General features: G+C 37.7%; 1 protein-coding gene across 6 annotated transcripts in view; it reads left to right on the forward strand.

The window, feature by feature from the left end:
* The window catches only part of LOC100691544 (glutamate receptor-interacting protein 2), a 245,317-nt gene that overhangs the window by 106,996 nt on the left and 111,323 nt on the right, over positions 1 to 26,998 (forward strand). For 2 of the 6 annotated variants that reach the window (XM_019359149.2, XM_025907175.1), the window contains exon 1: positions 3,444 to 3,674. The exons of the other annotated variants lie outside the window; for them this stretch is intronic. In XM_019359149.2, the coding sequence (XP_019214694.1) occupies positions 3,620 to 3,674 (55 nt within the window). In that variant the 5' untranslated portion in view covers positions 3,444 to 3,619. Of the gene's footprint in view, positions 1 to 3,443; positions 3,675 to 26,998 lie in introns of those variants that run through there. 6 annotated transcript variants of the gene reach the window in all.

Here is a 26,998-nt window from a genome sequence, read left to right on the forward strand (position 1 = left end):
AAATGATGTCATTAATATTGAAATTGATTTCAGTGGGGCAAATAAAAAGTCTGCACATTGTGCTTGTTTTGACTACAAAGTATCTAAATTATTTCTAAAAAGAACAAAGAAATCAAAATGAATATATCCAAATACAATACTATTCTTTTAAAAGTCAATACTGTTGAGAGAGTGAACTGCTATGGTGGAGCTCTCCGAGTGCTTCTTGTTAAAAGGTAACGCACTCAACTTTATGTCAAGGTATAGGAGGGATGTCCTGCAGGTCACATTTTTGATGTTTTCTGTTCTGTGTGTTATGCTGAATTGGATGGGTGGTGGATTGCCAAACAGCTGCTAATATTCAAACAAATGGAGAAGGGAGTTAAGGCCCACTGCTACCAAACAATGCTGCATCTGTCTCTGTGAGGAACCAACAGAAAATGAGTCACTTCTCAAGCAGCATTATTTGTTTTCTTCATTATGGTCTCAAAAAATCTTAAATTTTTTTGACTTTGTGCGTGTGTGTGTTCAGTACGCTAACACGCTATAACAGATATAAAAGATAAAATGAAACAGCTTACCATTCCTCCATGACCAATAATTTTATTTTTTAATATTTCTATTTAAATGTTTCTATTTTTTAATATTCTTATTAAAACATTTGCTATGTAAATTGATAAAGTTTCTTATCATTCATGTTTGATGTTTAGTCTGTTATTTGACATGTTTTGTCCTGTTTTTTTCTGTCACCAGACTTATGATGCAGTTTATGAATATAGCAATATAATTTCATCGCCTACATCCATTACTGTTTTTATGCCTTTCTAGGAAGCTGATCACCATAGCAATGAGCAATGACACAATAATTTTTTACAAGGTTGTCTCTAAGGAATTATGGTCATATAGCACTCATTTGTAAATGCATTTTGAAGGAACATTGGGGTTTTCATTAACATATTAATGAAATGTTACCAATATTTGGTGACATGCTGCTGATACTGTGACTCTAAATATATTCTAAAAGCATACAAGCAATACAATATGAACCTAATTAAACTTGTTATTGCTAGATTCAAACAGTCACAGCATTTAATTAAGGTAATTAAAGGCTACACATTTAGTCCACAGTGATATGATACACTGTTTATGCTGTTTATTAATGTGAAATCAAATGCAATATTCTTTCCCTAACCTTGAACCAAGTGTTTTTCAATGCATTTTATAGTCCCAGATATAGTTCACCATGTGAACACCACTAGAGGTCAGAGCCTTGTGCTTTTCACACTAACCACCCTGCATATACTGCAGTACATGCAGTATTCCATTTATTCAAAAAGATGATGCCTCTGAACAGGAACATCTTGTATCCAGCTTTTGTGATGGCCCAGTTTACTTGTAGAATATACCGGTGTCTATTCATAATGTTAATAGAGTTTAATACTATAATAATCCTACTTTCATAAAGATTGCAGTCTTCAGTTTTGGTGCCATTATGTTATAATTATTTACTGTTGCCTATAATAACAACATTAAATAAACAAAATAGGGGTCAGAGAAATGCAGTTATTCATCCTTATAAAATAGAAGAAAATATCAGGAACATGTGTTTTTTTTCCTGCTAAATCAACAATCCTGGGTCTGGTTAGTCAGGATTTATAGAGAATTACAAAATAAAATCTATGAAACAAATTAAAAAAAAAACCAAAACAGTTCTATCGATCCTTGAGTATTTGAAATAAAAACAAAACAAAGTCTACAGTCTGAAAGCATCAACTCTAATTAAAAAGGCTTCAACTACAAAGGCAAAGTAAGAAGAGACACTGAAATAGAAATTTCTTGTTTTGTAGCTATCTATATATAAAATATCCAGACCAGAAAATCAACATAGTGTACCTAAAATAGACTGTTGCTATGTGATTGTAGATCCTCTCAGTATATCACTGTGAGAGTGAGCTGAATCCTTCAGATTGCAGCTTTTAGACTATAAACCCAAACTCTGCTTCCTCCTTTCAAAACTTCATCAGAATTGAGAAAATGTCTGAGCAGCCAGCCAGTCCTTATTTGCAGAGTGTAATGAAAGTATAGGTTAACAAACACCCCTCTCCTTCCTCTTCTTTCTTCCCCCTTGCCCACTCATCCTCTTCACTCATTTGTTAGACATTACCTGTCACATCTTCTGTTCCACCTCTCTCTAAGCCACCTCTCATGTCTCCCCTTTTCATCCTCCTCTTTTCTGTGGGCTGTAATCGCTGTCTCCTCTTGCATGACACCGCAACTAAACTGCTTTACTCTTTGCTCACTTTCCTTCTCTCTTTATTCCATCTGCTTTTCTCTCCATTCCTCTTTCATCCTCTGTTCATCTGTTTGCATTTTTCTTTGTCTTCTCTACTTCCTGCCTCGTCACTTCTCGCATGTTCACTTCCTGACCTCCCTTTTCCTCCTAATGCCTCAACTGTGCCCTCGGTTTCAGCCTCTTGCCATCATCCTTTGGCTCCGCTTCTCTTCTAATACCTCATCCACCTTCTCATCCTCCTCCTTCCTGTCTTTCTCTCTCTATTCTTCTCTTCCTCTGCTGATCCCAGGCATTTGCAGCTTTGATCTCACCATCATTTTGCCCCCCCACCCCGCGTTACCATGACAGAGAAAGGTAGAGAATTGTTTATGTAGTGCAGAAAAGGTAATGAGAGAGGAAGTGATGGATCATAAGAATGTGAGTCCCACAGATGATGATTTACAGCAATAAATGTTAAACAAAGAAAGTGCAATTGAGAACATTATTTGCATTAACAGAAAGAACGAGACTGAGGAGTAAAATGTGAGTGATATAAATAGAAATGTTGATTTCACTGATTTAATTTCAGTGAAATCAACCTCAACAATATAAAACTGAAATATAAAACTACTTTCAGCTGCTCTCTTATTCACAAGGGGTCACACAGCAGGTAGCTCCACATGTTTGATTTGCCAGATTTCTTTATGCTGGATGCCCTTTCGGATTCAACCAAAAGGGACAGATTAGGGATCTATGTATCTATCCAACTAGCTAGATCAATAGATGGTGGTACTGTAATGCATTGTCATGTTAAATTAGAGTAAAGTGCATTTTCACAAATATATAACAGCATTGTTGCGGTTTCTCTGCTCCTACAGTTACAGGAATGTTGCAGTATTCAACATTTTTAATAATTTCAAATAGAAAGCCAGAAGAAAAGACTCAAAACACAAAAGACAGAGATAAGATAGCGTGGAAAGGAAAAGAGAGGAAGGAGAGAAGGAAAGAAGTAACATGGGCTGCACCGAGTTTGAATATGAGGGTGATTGAGAGAGGGAGGAGAGAGGCAAGGAGGCAGCTTAATTTCACACTACTTCCCACACAGAAAGAGAGAGAGAGAGAGAGAATAGCAGAGTGAGAGACAGAGGTAAACGACTGGGGGACTCGCTACTCCCTCTCTCTATCCTCTCTTTGCCATGTGACCGGCCGGAGCTCCGATACTGCTCTCTCTCCACTCTGTTACTCTTTCTCTCTCTCTCTTTCCATCCTTCGCTCGGCTCACACTATGTCTGACTGAGGAGGAAGAGGAAGAGGAGGAGGGAATAGAGGAAGAAGGCAGGAAGAAGGAAAACAAAAAAGAGAGAGAGGATGTTCTCTGTATCGCTTAAGTGCCGCTTAGGGGTCATCAGACGCCGAACAAAGGGTACGGTGTGTGTGTGTGTGGCAAAGAGTAGACTACTGCCAAACATGTTACCACTGTGTGTGCCAGCTGTACGCTGCTCTCTGTGTGTAAGTGGTTTTGATGCTTGTTTGATCATATCTTTGATCTGTGTCATCTTTAATGGATTCATTTGCAAGTATGTGCAGTTGATATGTGGTGATGTGGGACTGGACTCTCATTTTTTGTGTGTGTTTAACAGTTGTTTGTGTTTGAGTTCTTGCAGGTGGATGCATGTGCGAGTCTAGTAAATTTGCATGTCAGGACGTGTGTCTGTGTGTTTCTTAAAAGGAAAGTATGACGCTCCCCTCCTGCTGATTCGTGTTATTTTCCTACCTGTCCTACTTTCCTTCCTTTTCTTCTTCTTCTTCTTCTTCTTCTTCTTCTTTTCTTTTCGCAACTTCACTTTTTAGCCTCCATTTTTTTACTTCTGGATTTTGCTTTAAATGCTGTTTGCAGGAAAGCACTGAAATTCTGAATAAGCTTTTTTATTTAAACTGAGTTAATAAGTTCTAACTGTGCTAATTTTCTTTGCTGGTGCTAGGAATAATTCAACCAGTTTACTTCCTTACACCAAGTCCTGCTAACCAGCTTTTCAACAGGTTGCTTTTCTGTGTTTGGACTAATTGACAGGAGTGTGAGCTTCATGTAGCTGTCTTTAGCACAGAAATAGTACATTAGGTAGTTGGGACCATCTCATGCCAACTGGGAATAATGTTTCTTTGTTTGAGAAGTCTGCTTAAATTAAATAAATTGACCAGGATTAGCTTGTTTAGTGTTCGATTTCAGTTTAAATGTGAATACATTATTATTTAGATTTGTTCAAACTAATTGTGTAAAAGATAACAGATCGTTATCGAAACTAGCTATTGTTAACATTTCAGCATACTGGTGTATTTTTGTTTGCGATAAATTCATATGCTGTGCTTGTGCTTCTCGCCTTTAAAGCGTTATTGGTGTAGTACCAACTGTTACCAAACACATCTCGCATACATAGACATGTTCTACAGTGTATGATGGAAAATGATAGACATAATGGTTACAGTATTTGAGTGGGAGAGAAAGAGAGAGGAAAGAGAATGAGACTGCTGGATGAGTGCCAGGTCATAAACTTTTATGACTGAACTATATGAAGATCATGAGTCTTGTTTAAATTCAACTAACTCCCTCAGTTTAGAGTTTTTATTATTTATCACAATTTCCACAATAATGTGGGAACCGAATGAGCGAGTATGTAGGTTTTATGGTGTGTCTGTTTGCGGGATGGATGTGGGGGTGTGCGGTCATTAGATTGTGTGTGTGCATATGTTGCTTTTTCTTCTACCAATGGCACATCCTGGATATGCCTTTTACTATAATTTCTATCTGCCTGGTGTCTGAAGATGAAAATTTGTTGGTATCTGAATCTCGTACACTGTATCTCTCCTTCTATGTGACTGTTTTTTGTGCATTATGCATGACTAAACCATTAAACTAAAAAGGCACATCAAATTGTATAATTTACTACTCTAGATGAAAATGCGCACAGAAGCATGAAAGACAGCTACATCACGTAATCTGCGCTCAAAATTTCTATTTGTATTTGCGTAAACACTTCCTGCATAGAGTTTCCCATTTTTAGGTTTCGGACCAGCAGCCTTCCAGTCTCAGTGCAGCCAGTGAACATTTAAATAAGCTATCCGTACACCACTTAATGTTATTATTGGAGCACTACAGCTGACTAAACCAAGTCAAACCAAATATTCTTCCACTGCTGCTGAGAGTCAGAACATGTAATAGTACAATTTGTAGTGCTAAAAGATTCTTGTCAAGGTCCCTCCTCCAGTTTTTTCTGACTGACTCCAGGTCTTGTTGCTTGGATCTCTCTCACACTTCTCACCATTTCTTAACGTTGTCTTACTGATATCTTTGCCATTTCCCTGTACTATAAATAGTGACTTATTTAACTTGTGTTTACTGTTTACCGGAGGGGAAAAGTTGATATCGCTGAGCTGTAGGTTTTGTAACTAATTTGTTTCTATATCTGAGTTGATTTTGATTGATGGGTTTGTAATGCAGCAAATATAGTTGTCTTACAACATGTAATTACTACAGCAGCAATACCTGTGTGTGTGTCCTGTTGGATGTGTCATGTATGTCATATATTAGAACTGAATGTTGTCCTGTGTTATGCCCATGAGCTCCTGTGTGTGTGAGAGAGACATACATGGTTTAGTTGCTGTTGAAGCTTGGGGCCAGTTTGTTTTGTGTGGTGAAGATTGATCTCCAAATCTCTGTGAGCTGCTGGGACCACTAAAGTCTCTCTATCCCTTTCCCTCCTTCTCTCTCTTTCTCTCTGTCTGTGCTTGCTGACTTTCATTATAAATGAGGCCACTGCTCCCAGTATGAGGTGTGTTTGTGTGGATGGAGCACATAAAGTGAGATCTTTGGTCTGTGTGAACAATGTGCATATAGTATACACACACATATATATATATATGTATATGTATTATTTGTGTGTGTGTGTGTGAGGCATGTATCATGAAACACTGTCTGTCTGAGTGCTTTTATGTGTTTTGATGAGTGATGTTTATTCTAAATGGAGAGAAAAGTGTGCAACAGAGGATGTGCCCTAATACAGCTCATTAGTCATCTCACTATTCACTGTTCAGCATTTCACGGAACCGCTACTACTTAGCGTTTTTCCTCAAATCCAATTACAAAACCTAACGGACAAATTACTGTTACTGAAATGACTGCTCCAAATATTAACTTGTATTTTACCAGTGTTTTCTTTGAAATGAGGAAAAGATGAGCATTTCTTCAAAATTAAGTATATTTGCAAATAAGGGTGGAAAAGACCAAAATTAAAGCTGAGCAGAGCCAAAGCTAACTTAGCTTATCACAAAGACTTGTGCCTCTCTCTATAGGTATCTAATTCTCGGCTGCAATACTTGCTATCAGTTTTTTTGTTTTTTCCTTCTTCATTCTTTGGGAATTTCAACTTTGTGCCGGCACATTCTTTTCAGTTATTGCCGTTTCACTGTTAATGTTCAGCCTAATTGTTCCCATGTAATCTATTATTTGAAGCACTTGTATAAGGTTGTGCTAAGGTTCCATTTTCTCCTGAAAATGCTATTATAAAATGTGCGAGAGAGTCACAGGTGTTTTACCCATTTAGCATTGCAGCATATTGACTGGTGTGCTTTAAAAAGTGTTGCTTTCCTCTCAGGGCCAAGTATGTGTGAATCTAAAGGAGGTCACTGAAAAAGAGAATGGTGTACTCAGCAAACTCATTTTTTTTTCTGGGTAAAGCAGACTGGGGGCACAATTTAAAATCTAGTACTTGCAATTGGAGGTGGGGTGTGGATGGGGCTGAGGGTGTCTAAAGAGGCCAAAACACAGTACTTGTTGTATGGAAAAAAGCTTTATTGTCAGAGCAACATCTTCCAGCTCCAGGCAGATATGACTTGTGTGAAAAAACTCCCATATAAAGGATTCATCACTTAGTAGTAGGTGCAAAAATCAATAGAGCAGAGGAGTCCCTGGTTGTGTTAGATAAGTAGTTTGCACAGTTCACAGAAATCAAACTCCCTACTGTATCTAAATGAGAATCCTAATCAGCTTATTACTTCTTCACACTTCTGTGTCATCTATGATCAGTTCACATTCACAGGAATCTTTGATTTTATATGCTGCTTGTGTTAGCTGCTAGTTTTATTTAGGACACCACGCCTTAAATATACTGTACAGAAAGAGCAGCCAAGCAATAACTATTCATAAAGTGCTTTTCACAGACAGGAGTCACACAGTGCTTTAGAGAAAATATTCTCTGAAATGCTACAAAATTTAAAAAAGGCAGATAAAGGTCACAAAGGACATGTGTTTAGAAGCAGTGCAAGAGTCAAAGACAAAAGTACACACGGTGGTACAAAAGATGCTACTGAAATGCTCGAGTAAAAAGATTTGTCTGTAGGTGAATTTTAAAAGATTCCTCCGAATCAGCAAACCTTAGAGAGAGGGAGAACAATTTTCACGTCCCCTGGGAGACATATATTAAACTGTAAGACTTTTTAAACTTCGAAAGACATCATTAAATATAAACTTTGGATTTGATGTTGGCTGGTAGTGGCTTGAGTGGGTATAAGATGTCTTTAGCACCGTTGTCATAAAAGTATTGCTCAGCTGTTTTTGTTAGGATGAAACAATTTATTGGATTCTTAAGTGATTCGTCACTCTGTGAAGGTGGAGGTTTCCCACTGGTGATCACAATTGAAACTGCAAGTTCAGTATCACCATCTGTTGTATTGCTGGAGTTCAGCCTAATCAGATGGTGGATTCCCTCACAAAATGTGGTTATTATGCAGATTAAACCTGTAACCATGAATATTCAAACTCTTCTCAGAGATGAGGAGTCATTCATTCTATGTGCATAATGAGCAATAACCTCAAGACATTAGGAGAAATCTTTAGTATTTGATATCCAGCATATGTTATATTCTTATCAAACCTGTTTGTTTGATTGTTTTTGAGCTACTGGCCACACTGTGTTCTTTGAAACACACCAGAAATGCCAGTATGGATGGCAGTCAAACATACAGCTATAATATAATAATATATTGCACATATTCCACTTCTCCACTTGCCCGATTTCAAATAAAATGTTCAAATTGTTCCATTTTCCATCTTCTATCATCCATCTTCACTTGGGAGTAAAGTGCTTGCCTGAATCTAACTTCATTTTATGTCCACGCTGATGTGTAGCCATGCCAACATACAGGATTTGCTGGCCTTTTAAGAGTGCAGTCCAGTGAAGTAAAAACATTTCACTATATCCGTGCATCTGTAGTTCAGTACTCATGCCTTGAGGGTGCTGGAAGAAAAAAGCAAGCCTGGTAAGAAACGACGAAGCATGGCTAATCGTTAGTGCTAGATGACTCAGTCAACTCGGTGGAGTGGAGGGATTCAAAGGTTTGGATCCAAGCAACCTGTCCACCAGGTTTCATGAAAATCCCCTCAGTAGATTTTGCATAATCTCACTCACAGAAAGACCAACAAAGAGACAGCACTCAAAACATTTCTACACCTTCCATCTTAACTTGGCAGAGCAGTAACATTAAAACTGATGTAAATACAGATCTGAATTTTCTGAGTACCAAACAGTAAGAGTATACCAATAGATGACTGTACTGCATAGATGTCATGTCAGTTAATTATGAAGTGTCTAATCAAGTCAAGGATAATTCTAGGGTTTTCTAGAAATTTTAGTTGAAATGGATGTGTCAACATTTGAAAGTTCAGAATATGATTGTGCTTCAATCCTGCTGAATTAAAAAGAAAAGGTTAGCCCCAGACTCATCTGCTGTTTAGCTGTAATTCCTTCTCTGAACAGAGGCTTCCCCTGTAAGCATGGCTGGATAAAAAAGGTTTTACTGCTGATTACTGAGTGGTCAGTTTTGTCTCCAGGTCCTTAATGCAATAGGCTGGTGCACCTGGACTGGAAAATAGATTTTCTGTCACACTTGACTTAGTCTTCTGCCTATGGTGCTGTCCCTTGTGCTGATCTCTGGCCTCCAGACGCTCTCCATGGTGCTGAACTTGTTATTTTACATGTACATTTGGTTAACACATTCTGTAGTGGTCTGAAACATAACCTTACTATTTTCATGATGTATTTTGACAGAGATTTATTCATAATAGCATGTATTAATAATGTCTGACATTTTTTTTCATATCTAATAATGTGAAACAAAATTATTGTTTCTATTCTTATTCTTGCCTTTTTAGCTGAATTAAGAGTATAGAAAGAAATAGAAAGGTCACATATCAGATGCCCTCATGGGTCCTGTGTTTATCAAGTGTGAACTCCTCCGTGCTTTCTGGTGAATGAGGGATATGCATTCACAGCCCAACAGCTCTGCTTCATAGTTGCTAGGTAACATGCAATTTGTAGTCAGTTTCTTTGTTTTTAAATACTATGACGAAGTTTGTGAGGTTCAACAAAACAACAAGCACATCATAAGACAAGATATCAGAATTGTTCTTTCATTCTAGTAAAGTCTGGCTGTGGGTATGTTTATACCTTACTGTACAGATAATGTGATCCCTTATGGATCCTTCTACGCAAGTGCTTTTTCATTTCCCCATCAAGGAAAGTTAGAACAGAGAATATGACATGGAGCATCATTTCTGTAGCTAGAATGAACTGCAAATCAGCTTCACCCCGATGGTCTTCAGCAGAATTTAAGATAATTGCAAACCAAATTATATTTAGCTTTTAGAGTCATCAAAGAGTAGATGTATTTCTTTACAAAGAAGTAGTAGACAACTAGGTACACAACACAAGTTGTTTAAATACACAATGATGCATTATTTGAACTATTTTCTGACCTTCATCCCACAGCAAAAACCAGAGCCAATCTGAAAGAAAACAGCTGCTGTAGTTGGGCTGAAATAACCCATACTCTTGGGTGCTAACTCACTGCGTTTGTTACGCAACACCATTTGTTATAGTTGACACTGTGTGTATAAACAGAAGTGGCAACAGATTGGCCTCTAAGTTAAACTGACCAAAACAACAGCTGACAAAATGTCCTCAGGCATGACAGTGTATCCCCTGGCAGCTCACACATCATAGTGTCCTTTTGTGTGAGAGCTGTGAAATGTAGCAGAGGGAGCATCAAAGGTTTCAGATGATTTTGTCAAATCGCCATACATTTAATCCACCACTGTCTATTCCTAGCTGTATCAGAGGGTTTAACAACAGGTATAAGCGGTGATGACAGAGGAACCATCAAAGGCTTAAGAACCTGGTAAAGAACCAAGCAGGAGTGCTTCTTTTCCTAAAAGGGGCATCCACAGATTTTTCCATTTGCCTGGCTTACTCTCACCATGCATTGGGCATATAATATATACATTATATGACATGCATAAATGCATAAATGAATATATGACATGCATAAAGCACACACTAGTTCAAAGCACTGTAGTTCGAATAGGATTGAAAGTGCAGCAAATAAAGGATAAAAATGTTCAATTAAAGCCATTTACAGATAATTAGCTCTAAAATGTTTTATAATACAATATAACCTTTATTTCAATTTCAAAGTATTCACATGGAAATTGATAGAGTCTTAACACTGAATGAGAATTGCTGTGCAATCTAACTTCCACCATATCTGTGGGGGGCAGTTAGAGAAAACCAATTAATAAAAATACACTGCTATAAACTTAGCTGGATATAATGTGGCACATTGTGTCCAGGTCTTTTAATTGCCAGCCTGTGATGACCTACGAGTGTTTCTGGTCCTGTTCTTGTTTTATTTTTATCATTGTCTTATCTCTTTATTTTTGTACTAAGGTATATCTAAAAAGCTCATGCAGTTTCACTCTATAGGCTGTATTAAAGGCTGCATTAAACTTTGCTTTTAGATATACTTTCCTAAGAAACATAGTATTTCTCTAACTTCTTTGATTAAAAGCAAAAACACCTCCAATAGGCTTGCACATGCTGAGGGGGTTTTAAATACCGGTTTTATTTGAATGAACATTTCACTTTAGGTCAGTTTAATGAACTAGAACAACTGGCATCACTAAAGCCTGTTTAGTCATCAAGAGCGATTCGTGTAGTTCGATGGAGGAAGACCTGCTGAGAGGAGCCTTTCCAGTTCAAATGTGCAAACTGGCCTGATTGGACAGATTTCAGTCATTCTGCTGATTAATGAACCCCAGGAACAGCTGTGCTGGAATAAGTCCAGCTGGATTCAGTCTGGAGTCTGAAAATGCTACAAAAAGTAGGTTACTTTTCAAAACTGAAAAAAAACAACAAACTTCAACTTGTCAAAGTAATGTTTTTTTGTATTTTAATTTTTGTTTTTATTTTTGAATCTAACCACTAATTTGACTTATCTACATATATAAAAAAGCTAAATGTAAACTAGCTTGCCCTTTTAAAGAAGTTGACCTATATTTTCAGGTGTTTCATCAATTTAGCCAAAGGGAAGTCACTAAAACATTTGATACACTAGACCACCATATTCAGTGCAGTTGCATTCACCTTAGCCAGGATGTCATGTAAAAAAAAAACAGAAAAAAAAGCAAATAATTTGGTATATATTAATAACTGCAATAAGATGTTGATGCCTATAAAATGACTATGACATGTCCTATTAAAGAAATATAGGAAATAATTGACAATGACACCGGTTTGTAAATTTATACTGATATTTATACTATATCTATTGCTCTGCAAGGTTATTCGTTATACTTTCACATCATTTCTGTGAGAAACATTTGCTGTACATTTGCTTAGCTTTTGCTGTGGCTAAACAGTCAAAATAGAACTGACTGCATTTCTAATACAGAACTGTGCATAGCTCATTTTTAATGTATATTTTATTCGCTATTTATGTTTAATGAAGGTAAAATATCCAAAGAAGACTTCGGTATACCCAATTGTCCCCTAAACTAAACTAATAATTTAAAAATGTAATTTTATACCAAACAATGATCTCGTCTACTTTATAATAGGTTGGCTATTTTTAAATTATCTGGAAAAGCCCCTAACTTAACATAAATAACATTTCAAGCAAACAGAGTCAGTTGACAGATAAAAGGCTTCAGAATCTCCTGAAACTTACTGGAAAAACATGTTTGAGTTTCTTTCACAGCATCCTTTGGCACTTACTTTGTGTCTGGAGAACATGTGAGCCTGAAAAGAGAGTGTGTTTGCATGCCTAATATGCCCCACTTCCAACAGAAGTGCTTCACAATGCAGTGCTTTCTGGTTTAGCAGAAAAAAAGCTGCCGTGACATCTGTGTATTGTTGAATGGGCAGAAAAGACTCATGAATATTCCTTTTTTTTCTCGAATATATCTGTTTTTTTCTTCCAAGATGTATCTGACTCATACTGACGTTGGTATCTTCATTGTTGCCTCAGTTCTGTGTTCAAAGTGCATTCTAATCTAAGGTGCACATAATGCACTTCTTAAATTCTGCCATTCGTTAGCACCCCTCAGCAAGCCCTGAGGCTCCAAAAAGAGCTACTTAATGGAGAAAAGGCATTAGATACACAAGCCCCAGTCTTTCACTTGAACAGACTGTACAAGTGACATCCTGATGCATCACCGCCGTCTGCTCCCTCTGGAGCACATTAGCAAGAGGTTAAATGAGGTGAGAGTGAACAAGAAAATGGGTGTGATGCACTGAAAATGCACACTGTGGTGGTAATTTGCATGAGAGTGCTTGCACTCAGTGCAAGTTTCCAACCTTGACTTCTGAACTAATCAAAAAACAAACGGTATTTTTCATATTTAAAACACAGAGGAAAGGAAAGATCAGACGCATACTTTTTGTGCTCACCTGTAAAGGAAACAACCTCTATTGAAGAGTATCCTGATGCAAAACCCCTTAATGAGTTCTTTAGTGATAGCCTTTGGGAGCACAAAACCCCCTTTTCTCCTCTTTCAGAGTGTGTCTCACTCATTATAGTAAACTGTCATCTAACTTGAGGCTGAGATAATCAGTCAGTCCTGAAGGAGCTGTAACCTTAAAGAAAAAAAAAAAACTCTGCTATTGCTTTATTTTCTATGCTGCTGTCTCTCACACTACTGTCACCCATGGACCAGTTTTTAAGAATAGATGTTATAGCTTTTAATGCAAGATTTCTACAGACTGAAACTATGTATATCAGTAGTAGATGATGAATTACTTGTGCTGCTGGTATTTTAAAGTACTACTGGCATTAGATATTGTCTAAAGCGTTGGTGATTGGTAGCCATGAGCAGGATTTGAACTAAGTAGCAAAGAAAGATGGGCCAAAGAAAGAAAAAGTAAAAGGAACAATGAATTCTGAATGAATCCTAAGTGGATATTTGATACTTTGAAATTGTCAATTGAAGAAAATTCAGTAGTTCTAATGAATATTTGCTTAGAGCAGTGTGGGTATGACAGATCCTTTCAAACATTTTTATAATTGAGGTAAAAACAGACGATAAATAAAGGAGACATATTGTTGCTTAAGGGGAGTGACTTGTCACTCCCACAAAGAACACATTCAGAACATGCCTGACACATCTACTGAATGTGTCTTATTGATTGTTAATAGAAAGAAATCAGTTTTATTTAACAGTGTGAGTGCATTTGTCCTCAGCCTTTGTTTATCTCAGCTACCTCTAAAGACAGCTCAACCCCTAACCCTTTCAGTGTTAGCCCTTTGTTCCACCCACTGAGGTGCACAGGAACCACAGAGTCATGCTCTGTGAAGCAGAGCCCAGAGGGTATCTTGTGTAGTTGCTCTGCAGGATTACCGTTGCGACTCTAATAAAGCTGCTTCATCATTACATTTTCTGTCTGCTTGCTCTCTCTGATTCGAGAGAATTTCATCAGTAAGCTGTAACTCATCTCTGTGTCTTTGGAAAAGCTCTGTAGAATTTCATAGCATGCATTTCTTTTGAGACTTCTGGTCTCAGACTTACCTGTTTATGATGCAAAACCAGTATATAGTGACATAAAGGTTTGGGGAGAGATCAGTAAGCTCATTATTTGCCACTGGGTACATCTTCAGTGTGTTCAGCTATTCATCTCATTGCTCTCTTTCAGTTTAACAAGTCTCTGTGGATTAACAATTATTTGATTAGAGAAAATAAGTTTCAGGTCTCTTTATTAATTTAGCTTTAATGGGGAACAAATCCAAGTTAGCGCACATCACAAGTTGTCACCAGTTTTAGTGGGATTGAAGTTGGATCACTCGCTCTTCACTCCAGCACTGACTAAACCATAATGTAGTAGTATATAGTTGCTGTAGTGCACTGAGACTGATGATGGGAACTCCAGTGGGTTTAGTACTCTGATTTTTTTCTTTTGTTTTACTTTTAAAAATTCTGAATTTATATGTAATTTATTTTCTGTATATTATAGTTTCTCAGTGTTAATTTGAATTTCCAATAATTTCGTGTCTCTGGGTTTGCCTAAAGGACGCTGTAATGCTTTCTCTTACTCGGCTAATTTAATTTGTCATGGCTCATTTTGATTCCATCCTCAAGCCTTTTCAGATGTCACAACATGAAGCCTCTGGAGCATTCAGTTTTTTACTTCTGTTTCCACAAGTATCATATTAGTGCATATAAAAAGGGTTAAAAGCTACTCAGTCTTTCTATTGAGAATAATTTTCTATCTTTGATGAACCTGTAAAGACCCTACTGTGTATGCAAAAAAAAAGAAAAAAAAGAAAAATAGATAAACTTTTATCTTTTTATAATGTGGCATTGTGCAGTTTGCATAAGTTTAGGAGAAACACAAGTTATCCTTATGGGATTGAAAAAAGAAAGAAGAAAAAGAGGATAAGCAGAAAAAAAAAACATGATAGTGCTGAGTGGAACAGATAATAATGTAACACTTAATGACTAAATGTTGCTAAATGTCTAGCCCAGTGACTAGCCTCAACTGTGTGACAAAGAGAGAGAGCAAGACTTGAATAAAATAACTTCCACTAGCATTACATTATTTATTTTGATTATTTTCCGATGTAAAGTGAGTTCTGCTGGCTGTGACGTGACTCAGTTAAGTGTACAGTTTTTTTGTTTGTTTGCTTTTTTCGGTGTCAGATTATTTATAACTTAAAGGTGAGGAGCTTTGGTTAAAGGGCCTCCCGGTAAAATCTTGCCGAGGACCCCAAATGACGTTATAGTCAGTACTCACTGTGTGCAGGGAATTGTTCGCTTGTAATAAACTATTGCCACAGGTGTATTGTATTATGTTTGTATATTAGAGAACAGTAACACTAATACATTAACAGGGACCTTTCAGGTACTTTACATAGTATTCAATGAACTGACACAACACGGCAATGTCAGGGTTGGTTGAAGTAGGACTCATACGCAGGACTTTCAGAATGAAGAAGCATTTACAATGAAAAAAAAAACCATAAAACAGTGCGAACAATCCACAGTGTGTGAGTCCTCCGTGCGCTCGTTTCCAATTCCTATGCAGTGATTAGCCACCATGATTTGTGGTAAGTGTTGTGTCCTCCTCAGTCCTATGTACGTCAGTGTTCTGGTCCCTCCACACGTTTCCACAATCCTCTGTGTTTCTAGTTTAATGATCCCGCACTGAATGCCGCTCCACTACTCTCTTAAGTAGGGCTTAAGAGAGTCAGGCTGATCGGTAACAGCTGAGTGATTACTCCCAGGTGTGACTGGCTAAAAGAAGGGAAGACTCCCCAGGCCTGGTGTGGTAGCAAAACTCACACACCACGGCACACACACCCACTCAAATGTGTACACAGGGAAAAGAGGGCCAGGAGCAGATCACGCCAACAAACAACAATAAACAATCCAGATAGTCAAATAGAACTTATAATATTAATTAAGCCCAAGAATACTGCATGAGGACTGGGTCCCCAGACCCACGCCCATGACAGGCAAGCCATATTACTGTATATACAAACTCCACTATTTTAGTCTGCAAAAATATAAGTGAATTGCATACAAAAACATAATGGTATGTTCCACAAAAAGTCAAAATGCTCATTATCATCATTAGTTTGACTTTTGTTTTGTCCTATCTCCCTTCCCTCACCCCAAGCTCTTCCTGAGCCAGGTTTCTTGGTGTTAAAAGGGAGTTTTTCCTTTCCACTGTTGCCATGTGCTGGCACCTAGGAGGTCGTCTGATTGATGGGGTTTTGTCTGTATTATTGTACAGTATAAAGTGCCTTAAGCTAACCGGTGTGATTTTAAACTATGTAAATAACATTGATTTAATTGTTATTATTATTAGTAGTAGTAGAAGAACAAGAAATAGTAAATCTATTGAATTAGACCATTCAAACATCCAATAATGACTTTTGATTAATCCTGCCAAATCTAGATTTCAGCATCATTGATGGTGAGAGTCGTGTGTGTGTGTGCGTGCGTGTGTGTGTGTGGGGGGGGGGGATTTGTACCTTTTACTGCAAAATATAATACAGCTAAGCAGTTCATCATCTGAAATATATCAAATGACTTTAATCTGTAGTATGTTTTACTTTGATGTCAGCAGTCATTTTGTCAGTCTAAGTGGCCTAATTTTCAAATAGCAGATAAATCACTTTGAAACTAAACTCTAAAATATTAAAGAAAAATTCCAATACATAACTGTCTGTAAGATCACTTAAGCTGCAGCTGACTTCGATTTGATTTGTGACTGAGGCACCGTCTGGCTCATTTATAATATATGTGTTCACTTTCGATATCATCAAGATTTCATGTGTATATATTTTCTATCTCTTCCCACTACTGCAGAAATTCAGATGCACTGTATTCAATAAGAAACTGGATGGAGTGCATCTGAAATAAGGTCAATGTGGTCAGATCTTTAGAATCAACACTAGCAAAGCCTTCAAATATAAATTGCATTATTACCTATTGCTCCAAGTCATCTTGTGTACAACTAGATTACTTTTTAATCCTACTTTGGTTCTTGTAATTACTCCAAAATATTACACTCCAGAAACTTCCTTCTGTACATATTGCCACTCAAGTGATTAGGTACACCAGTACCAAATCACTTGATTAGGCAAACCTGTACCTAATCAAGTGGCTGCCTGTTACCTCAAATGTATACTCATCCAATTAGGTAGCTGTGGCTCTGGATGTATGATCTCTGGCTGCTCCAGTCTGCATGTCAAAATGCCCTTAGGAAGATGCTGAACCCTGAGGTGTTCATCGGAGTGTGAATGTGTGTGAATGTTAGAAACATATAAAAAGTGCTTCCATGAATGACTGGGAATGAGACATGTTGTATAAAGTGCTTTGAGTGCTAAAGTAGAGTAGAAAAGTGCTATATTAGAACTAGTCCATTTACCATTTACCACTTACCACATGGCAGCAACTCAAACCACAGTGCCAGACAAGCTGGTCTGAATTTTTTAGAAACTGCTGATCTGCTGGGAGCTTCCAGCATAGCTATCCCTAGGGTTTACAGAGATTATTCCCAGAAGATAAAATATTCAGCGAATGACAGCTCCCAGGGCAAAAATGCCTTGTAGATGTCAGAGATCAAAGGAGAACAGTCAGACCTCTTCGAGCTGATTGGAAGATAACAGTAACTCAAATAACCACGTGTTACAACCAAGTCGATTCATTTATGAGCCCAATGTACCCAACTTCTAATCAGATCATCTTAAAGTAGTTTAAGATGTAGTTTAAGCTCAAATGAGGTCCAAAGTCATCAAATCTCAATCCAATACAGCACCTTTGGGATGGGAGATTTACAACATGGATAAACAGCTGACAAATCTGCAGCAACTCCATGATGCTGTCATGTCAATATCAAAAGCAGCATATATTTTAAACTGATGCTGTAAATATGAAAGACTCAGGAATTAAGTTTTAAAAACTGAGGAATATTGTTAAACCTCAATCCAAGGATTTATCTGGCGCTGTCTGCAGACACTTATGGGCCCTCATATTTCATATGACTTCTATCCAGACTCTTGTTTTCTGTAACTTTTGGCAACTCCCCCAGACTTCTACCATTACCATTAGGTTGACATTTAAGGTTTTTGGGTGAAGTGAAATTTCTCATCACGACTTGGATGGATTGAAATTGACTGCAGATATTCATTTTCAGTACAACGGGAACTCTGGTGACTTCGATGACTCCCTGGGTTTCCTTTTGGTAAAATCACTTAGTCAGTATTATTCTTATTAATTCTTCATTTTCTCCATCAGTTTACTGGACTTGATATTTAGGCCCATAACTTCATTAACCTCATTTGGCTTTTGTTAATCAATTCTCTCCATTAGAATCCTGCTGCATGCTTACAATCCAATCATTTAGTCTCACATGAAGACCTTGTTGTAGAATGTGGCATGGTGGAATAATTGAGACAAAATCCCACTGAACATTGGGCTGGCATTATTTGCGTTTTCATTTCAATTATTGCATCCTTTTGTGTTTTGTGTGAGATATAGGCCACACCCATGTGGGAGTGGAGATTTCACTCTAGTCTAGCTCCCAGCTATTTGGAGTTGAGTGCAGGGAGTAGTTGATTGGTGATGATTTGAGTCCTCCTTTATAAAGGGGAGAGAAAGTGGGAAGGAAGGGGGTTTATTTTGTAGGACACAGTTAGTAGGGGAAGCTGATTGACATTGGAAACTCCGGTGAGACAAGAGGACATTTTAAAGGAAAATAGTTTTAACCTGGCCTGGATGGTTTTGTTTTTTTAACATACTTAAATAACACCGGAAGGAGGATTCATGTTAATTAGGATTTATGTGGATTTGATGTGATAAAAGACTGGATTGGAAACAGCTGGTCCACTGGACCTGTGTATAAGAATAAGAATAATAAGAATAATAATGATAATACATTTTATTTAGTCTTACACCTTACATTCACCTTACATTAGTACAACAAAATAAAGACATAAGGTAAACAAATAAGTAACAACTATAAAAACTGCAGGAGTTTAAGGAGGAAAAGCCTCCTCTGTAATTAGGAGGTAACCAACAAGAAGAAATTGCTCAAGACCTGGAGAGGAAGAGCTTGAGAGTTGAATTTTCAGGATCTGGTGTGTAAACCCACTCCCTATCACTGCAAGGTCTATGAAGGTGGGCAAAAGCCTTTCTCAGGAAGATGCAAGATTAATATATACTGGTTTCCGAATCTTCTGAGTGACCACTTTTTCCTGTTTGTAACCAGGCTAATAATTCTGACCGTGGTGGCTTTGGGCCTTGGATTGCAGGCCAGAACTAAGTCTTCAGCCACTAGTCTGCTTCAAAATGAAAAAAAAACCTTGTGTACCATGTTTTCAGTGTGAGTGTGGTGGTTGGTCACTATTAGAACTTATTCCTTTCTTGTACGGAGGCTGTTTTATTGCCCACTTCTTAACAACCTAATGTAGTGAAAGTATATTACTAAACTTGTCATATTTGATGTTAAAAAAGCAAAGGGGAAGCTTAATTGACTAAAGCAGAACAGTCCTGTTTTAAAAACAAAAAGACAGGAAGAAAAAAGAAGAATGTGTTTTACAGTGTGTTCTGTTTTTTGGAATTGGATTTCTTCTGTTAAAGTTAGGAACTTTTTAGGTCTGTAAAGACATTTATAAAAGCCTCTTCAATAGATTAGTTGTGGGGAAAACGTTTCCAGACCATCAATTTTATGAGAGAAATTATGACATGCAAATTCGGTATAGAATTAGATTATTTTTGACCAGGGGAAAGTCTTATCAGCTTTAAATGAACTCGAGTGAAGGTTGCAGTATTTACTCTGCTGTAGTCACGAAACAGAAAAAGCCTCTTGACAGAGCCTCACAGTGCAGTTTCTTCACTCTGACAAAAAGGAAAGTGGCCCTGAGCTTTTCTCACATCTTTTTCTTTCTCACTCACACTTATTACCTGACACTTGGGAAACATGCTAAACTTCAGAACTGCTGACACCGTCATGCATACATTGTGATACTAATGTCAGCAGAAAAATAGAGGGGCCATATTTCGATTTTTCTCCACAATTCACCTGAGGTTTCTGACATTGTCTTTTTAAGTGTTGTCCTCATTTGACGTTTGTTTCTTAATGATAATTTTTCAATTTTTATGGCTAATTAATACATGTGTGATTTCTCACACATCTTGATCTAACTTCAACAAGCAAGACGGTATGATCCTGAAGGTGTTTTAACGATATAACACTGAATGGTGTCAATCTGTCCTGTGGGTTGTGCTGGCTGAGCATTTTGGTGAATTCATATGGTATGTGATAACACATCTGTCATATTCTGACAGATGAGCCATGCTGTAAGTGTCTGCCATTACAGTGCTTTCTCATGTAATATTAAAAGAAGCAGCTCTATCCATGTCTACAGCACTGTTACCAACAATTCTGACTGTAGTACTAGAAATGGGCATAGTGCTACCCAAAAGTGGGCACTAAACTGGGTTGTTGTATCTCAGTGAGGCACTGTTACAACACAAATTATACATCAATGATGAAAAAATTATTGTAAGGTAATACAAATTTTTCACAACTGACTATCCAAAGGATCTGTAATATCATCACTCACCTTGTAAGGTGGTCAGCAGTACTCATGGCCTCAATCTGAGGAGGCCAAGTTCTGCTCACAGTGCAAGTCCTAAACAGTGAACATGTAGAAGATTTAAAACACTTTCAGCAGTTACATGAACATGGCTTACAACATCAGCTGCAGAATGGACCAAGCTTGGGGAGCTTCTCATGCCCTTGTCAAGGTGTGGAAGGCTTTGATTTAAAAGTTAAACAAGCTTGTTGAAGTCGTGTGTTGAGGCAATCCTGCTGTATGGGTCTGAGCAAGAAACTGAATAGAAAAGCTGGCATGCTTCCTGCTACACTAAATGTTTCCCAGAGGAACCACATCAACAACATGCAGATCTAAAGTAGCCTACCAAAGGTTTTAAGCGTCATCCACAATCCCCGTCTCGATCCTGCTGGTTATGTAAGCATCAAGATGAGATGGGTGCAAAGGTCTTGCTGTGGGGGGGCCAGATGCTAAAAGGAGGTATGGTCGACCATTTCTGGTCCTCAAGAATCTGATTGTAGATGATGTTGGACTGCAGAACAACGGCCTCCTATTTGCCAAGCTTAACAGGGATGTCTGGAAGGACATGGTGTCACCCAGGAGAATTGGATAATGATGATGATGTTGTTTGGTTTTGAAGGGTCAGAGTATGAAATCGGTTGCATTTGTTTTTTTTAATCTGTCTGTTTGTTTGCAGTCCCGTTTTTATATACATCATTTTCAAATTGTGTGTGATGGTAGATAGTAATATCAGCTCAAGCTGATTTAATTTCGGTGAAAATTGAGTCAAGGTTAAAGCCACACCAAATGTGTAGTCAGTAAAAAATTTTATATTACTCACAATTTTTGATGGATCATCTTCAAACTTTAAAACAACGTACTAGACCTTGGTGGACATGACCTTGACCTTAACTGTTTGCGTCAAAGGTAAACGTTGACCTGGGGGGAAAAAAATTCATCCAGAGAGCTGTACAACACACTTTTTAAAATTTTACTACACCCTAAGATATCATAATGATGCCATAAAAATCTGACATCAGCATGTTATAATAAAAACAAAACATGACATTTTTAGTGAAAGTTTAGTTTTAGCGCTTGTCCTTCAGGAGGAATTGCGCTCTCTGATTGGTTTTGTTGCAGTTCTGGTGTTTTTGTATTTCATTACTTAAATGTGTATTTTTTCATGTTTAATGTATTTTGACACTCACAGACAGGTGAAAGCTACCACAACAATACGAGGCCCATTGGTGACCTCTGAATTAGCATCTATCATAAGTTTGCATTTTGATATTTTTAAAAGAAAACAAAAGCAGATTAAAGTAGGTAGGCAGGAACGATGATTATTAGGACAATTTTAGACTGGTTTTAGTTTTGGTGAGTAGATGAGATTTCAGCATGAAATGGAAGACTGCGGGTACAATTGTCTTTAATATCTGACTATGCTTTTTGTTTTAATATGGAGGTGCTAGCCCACACAATGTCAGCAAAGCTCATCCTTATTAAACAGTGAGAACATAATGTATTAAGTCTGCTCTTGAGACTTCTCACTGTTGCTACTTCTGCTCAGCAAGATCCTAACATCAGCAGCTGGCGCACACACCCACACACATATACATACACACACACACACACGTGTACATGCGCGCGCGCGTGTGTGTGTGCACATACACATACACAAACACGCGCACACCCTGAGCAATTCACAAGATATATTATTTATAGTGTCACTGCAGTGTGAAAGTCCTATCGTATATTATTCATAGTATTATGACATCTGGCTCTCTCTCTCTGTCTCACACACACACACACACACACACACACACACACACACACACACACACACACACACACACACACACACTGATTTAGAATGTCGTTATAATATGTGATAAATGTACATGCATTGAGGATCAGGCCATATCCAGTGTGACAGACATTAGGGCAAATATGCCTGAATGGTACATGAGTTTGTACTGGAATAATGGCTAACAGGGTCCATTCATAGCAGATATATTTAGAGAGCTGTCTGCAACAGTGGCTGTGCTTTCTGCGTTTTAGATGCACGTGTCAAATGTTCATCAGTTGCTATACAAAACACAGTCAAAGAAAGCTACTGCCAAAGATAAAATCAAGAAACAATTGCATAGGTCTGAAATTTTAGTGGTGTAGTAACTATATTACCTAAAACAAAACAATCATCAGCTGTTGTTTTTATGATTACAGTGTCATCTTAAGATCTTATATTACTTGCAAATACAAGTACCATAGTCTTCTCTGATATTTAACATTCTGATTCTTCCCAGAGGAAGAACCCAGCATACCCAGTATGTCCTGTCAGGTGAAGTTTTGCTGCTCTGTCCTCTCAATTGTGACTGTAGCCATGAGAGTGGCTTCGATTTTAGTGATGATCAGTGTCACAGTCATTGTTAAAGGCTTTAACACTGACTACATGCAGTTTGAGTAGGATGTCTGTCCTGTGGGTTATGCTGACTGAGCATTATGGTGAACTCCTAAGAGGGAATGATAACACATCTGTCATATCTGCCAGAAAACACCTGGTTAAGTGTCTGGCTTTACACTGCTCTCTCATCTAATGCTAATAGGAGCAGTAAAGAGTACCTGCACACAACCACTGCAGCCAAAGCACCATAGAAATAGCAACAACTGTCACTGTAGAGCCAGAAATAGGCATATCCACAGGCACAGCCAGACAAAGCAGTTACAGCTGCTCACACTTTGGATAGAGCCCCAAACCACCGTTAGAGCTTTGCTTTTCTGAAGGAATAATGCGCAATAAACAATAAATGCATGGGAACAGTGTCAGCTCTCGTCTGGGCGCCTGTGACTTCAGGGTGCCATGGAAACAAAACCCCCAATCTCTCTGTATCCTTTAGATCTGTTAAAGATAGATGTATCCTTATTCATCTAAAAGATTTACAAAAGTAATTTTAAAATATCCTAAATCCTGTTTGTTAAAAATAAAAGCATATAGTTAGGGCTGGATCAGGTGAGCCTGAAACCTCCCCTATTTATGCTGCAATAGGCCGTAGCTGCTCTGAGCTTCCCGTGATTCACCGAGTGTTTCTTCTTCACACAAGTTTTTTTCGCTCACCTTGTGTTTATAAACCTCTCTCCATTTAATAATTAGTTATTATTAATCTCTGACTCTCTTCCACAGTGTGCCTTTTGTCCTGTCTTCCTCTCCTCAGCCCCAACTGGTTGTGGCAGATAGACATAGACATAGACTTTATTTAATCCCACACAGGGGAAATCCCCTTGTTACAGCAGCACAAAGGACAGGAAGAAAAGGTGAATTTGAGATATATTGGAAAAATCAAAATAGAAAAAAACACTTTCACTGAAATGCTTGCTCATAGGGGTCATCTGCTTGGTTGGGTTTTCTCAGTTTTCTCTGGATTATTATAGCGTCTTTATTCAGGGTATCTTAAACAAACTGTTGTTGTAATTTGGCACTATATGAATGAAACTGAATTGAAGTAAAATCAGTCTTTACTCACTAGCACTTCTCTTTCCTGTCACAGTCACAAATGAAGCATGTTTGCTATAATGTGTTTTGGCAGTTCTCATATGGGTTATGTAAAAAAACAGTCTGCATGTACACCTCAAGACAACATGTTAATTAATTTGTGTCGTCAGATTAGCTAATTGTTGCTGTGCAACATATTCACGCTTAATTTTATTTTGTAGGATGTATATGGTGTACACTCACATTAACAGCTTCTATTTTTAACTTGCATTGTTTGTAATATAAAAACAACCTTTTACTCTGTGCCATTCATACAGCCATTTTAAACATATTATTTGTATATTTCACATTATGATGATATATTATTTCTATGCATAGCTTTTATTTCACTGTAGAGAGTCAGAGATAGTTAATTTTACTCAGTCATTATGTGACTTGATTGGAGCATTAGACAGACAGTGAAACAAGTGAAAGAAACCATCTTCATATTGTGTCTGTGTATGTTTGCATAATCACCATTTATAATTTGTATTGTAAATTTTTTATTTACTCGCTCGAGGTGGGGGTGGGCGGGGGGTATAATACCACTGTGAACTGAGGAGAGCAATGAGCAATTTCTTCCTGGTGTTTTTTTTACATAATTACACAGTTAATCTGTTTGCTTTTCTAATGGTAAAAATAGCTATCTTTGGAGGGTCACTATTAGTTTTTTTGTCGTCTTTTTTTATATTTTAAGCAATTTGGTGGATCTTATACCACTTGCAGGCTTGACTGCTGAGTAGAAAATAGCAGCTGTCAGCTTGAATTCGTTTCCATTATACTAGAGGTAAAGTGTTTTCACAGTGGACAGAGTCCTTGATGATTTGCCTGTGATTCAGATGTTCACACAGACATTCACAGTCCTACTGGCAGCTAAATTTTCGTTTGACAACAGGGGTTAATTTTATGTCCAGTATCTTAAGTGGTCAGTGGTCACTTTAACATGTTGAATGGAGAAGCAGAGAATCATAATATGTCCAAGTTAAAATGAACCTAATATTGTTTTCCTTATTTTCTGTTAATATACTGGATGCTCGTGCATGCTTACAATTAACCCCTATGAATTTAAAGCTCAGTTTTCAGATGCTATACCGTTTATTTAGAGGTGAACTATTTGACATGGTCTTCTCAAGCACACAGCTTTATCTGTGTGAAAACACATCATCCCCTACCACCTACTGTTCACACCTCATGTTTGCAATGGGGAGCCAATCAGGTTGTCTTTAACAGAGTGTGTCCTCAAAGGGAGAGGAACTAAAGCAGTTTGTTTCTGACAGTGAATGAACTGAGGCTGCACCAAAGCACAGTGCAGGATAAATGATGGTTATTTTGAACTGTAAATCATACGTAATGTTGCAGAATGACATTTTCCATCAGCTCTACTATAATAGTTGAGCAGTAAAACATCGATATGTGGAGGAAGTGCCTACAAAGTAGTTCAGTCAACTCAAGCCTGACTGTTTCATATGCATGTGTAATTGCCCCCACCCTCCTCAGTCTGGTAATCTATTAAATACTGCAAAACCTTTCACCTTTCTTTCCACCATGCCATCCCATCACAGCAATGACATTAAATGATGTGTGTCCCTACTGAACATTACTTCTTATATCATATATCTAGCATACTCTACTGATGGCCTGTGTGGTGGTCTGTGATCTGTTTATTCCACAAAACGTTCCATCTTTCCCTCTTGGATGTCAGCGCTGCTGCTACCCTGTATCACTGTCTCAATCCATCCACCATCTCCATGTTCATTTGCAGGCTCTCAGAAGAAAGAAATTACTCGTTACTCCCCAATTTCTATATGTAACATATCTGTGGGAGCGATAAATTTGCACTAAATCATTTGAACTGTCAGTTGTCTGAGTAAAAAAGTGCAAACATTCATTTAGGTCATATAGACAACTGACCTATGTAGCCATGTAGCTTAAGGACATGTTAGACTTGAACCAAGAGTCATGAAGTGTGAAGAGCTGACATGACAAAGTTTGTTGTGTAAAGACCATGAGATGAGATGCAACTCAATGGAAATCTCCACAGCTAATTAGCTGTGATTAAATGCTTTTCATCGTACTTTTCTTTCTTTTCAGAGTCACACTTAGGGCATGACCCTGTCAATAGAAAAATTATTGTTCTGTCTGTGTGTCTGTGCCTTTGTTCAAGGCAAGCTTTGGCATATTTTGTTCATCTTTTGAGTGAATTATAATTTAGTATTGCACTGCATTGTCACCTAGCAACTATGAGAACATTATTTTGACCAATGTTGTGACGTTTATGATCAAATTTAAAACCAGCATTACCTTCAGTTGTGCTTTGTAGAGTTGTGTGGGTTTTTTTTAATAAACACAGTTACTAACCTTGGTGAAAGCAACCGCCATCTAGATTACTTAAATCTATGCGGTTAATGTGATAAGCATTACCTGCTTAACATCAGCATGTTAACACTGCCACTGTAAACAGATAGTATGTAGATTTTAACATTCGTTGCTATGTCTCGTCTCTCCATCCTCTCCTCTTCTACAGTCTTTCACTTTGCTTATGCTCCTTGTTTTATCACCCCACTTCTCTTTATATTCTTCCTGTGTAATATATTCTAACTCCATTACAGTTCTTGTCCTTCTTTGCATCTTCTCACCTACTGTTCTCATTAACTGTTCTATCCACCCCTCTTATTTCCTCCCTACTGTATAACATTTTCTTCCACCTCAACTCCTTTCCACCCCCATCTTCAGTTCTAGATTTCTTCTCCTTTCTTTAAATGTAATTTTCTCCT

This window comes from Oreochromis niloticus, linkage group LG5 (genome assembly GCF_001858045.2).
Source record: "Oreochromis niloticus isolate F11D_XX linkage group LG5, O_niloticus_UMD_NMBU, whole genome shotgun sequence".
NCBI lineage: Eukaryota > Metazoa > Chordata > Actinopteri > Cichliformes > Cichlidae > Oreochromis > Oreochromis niloticus.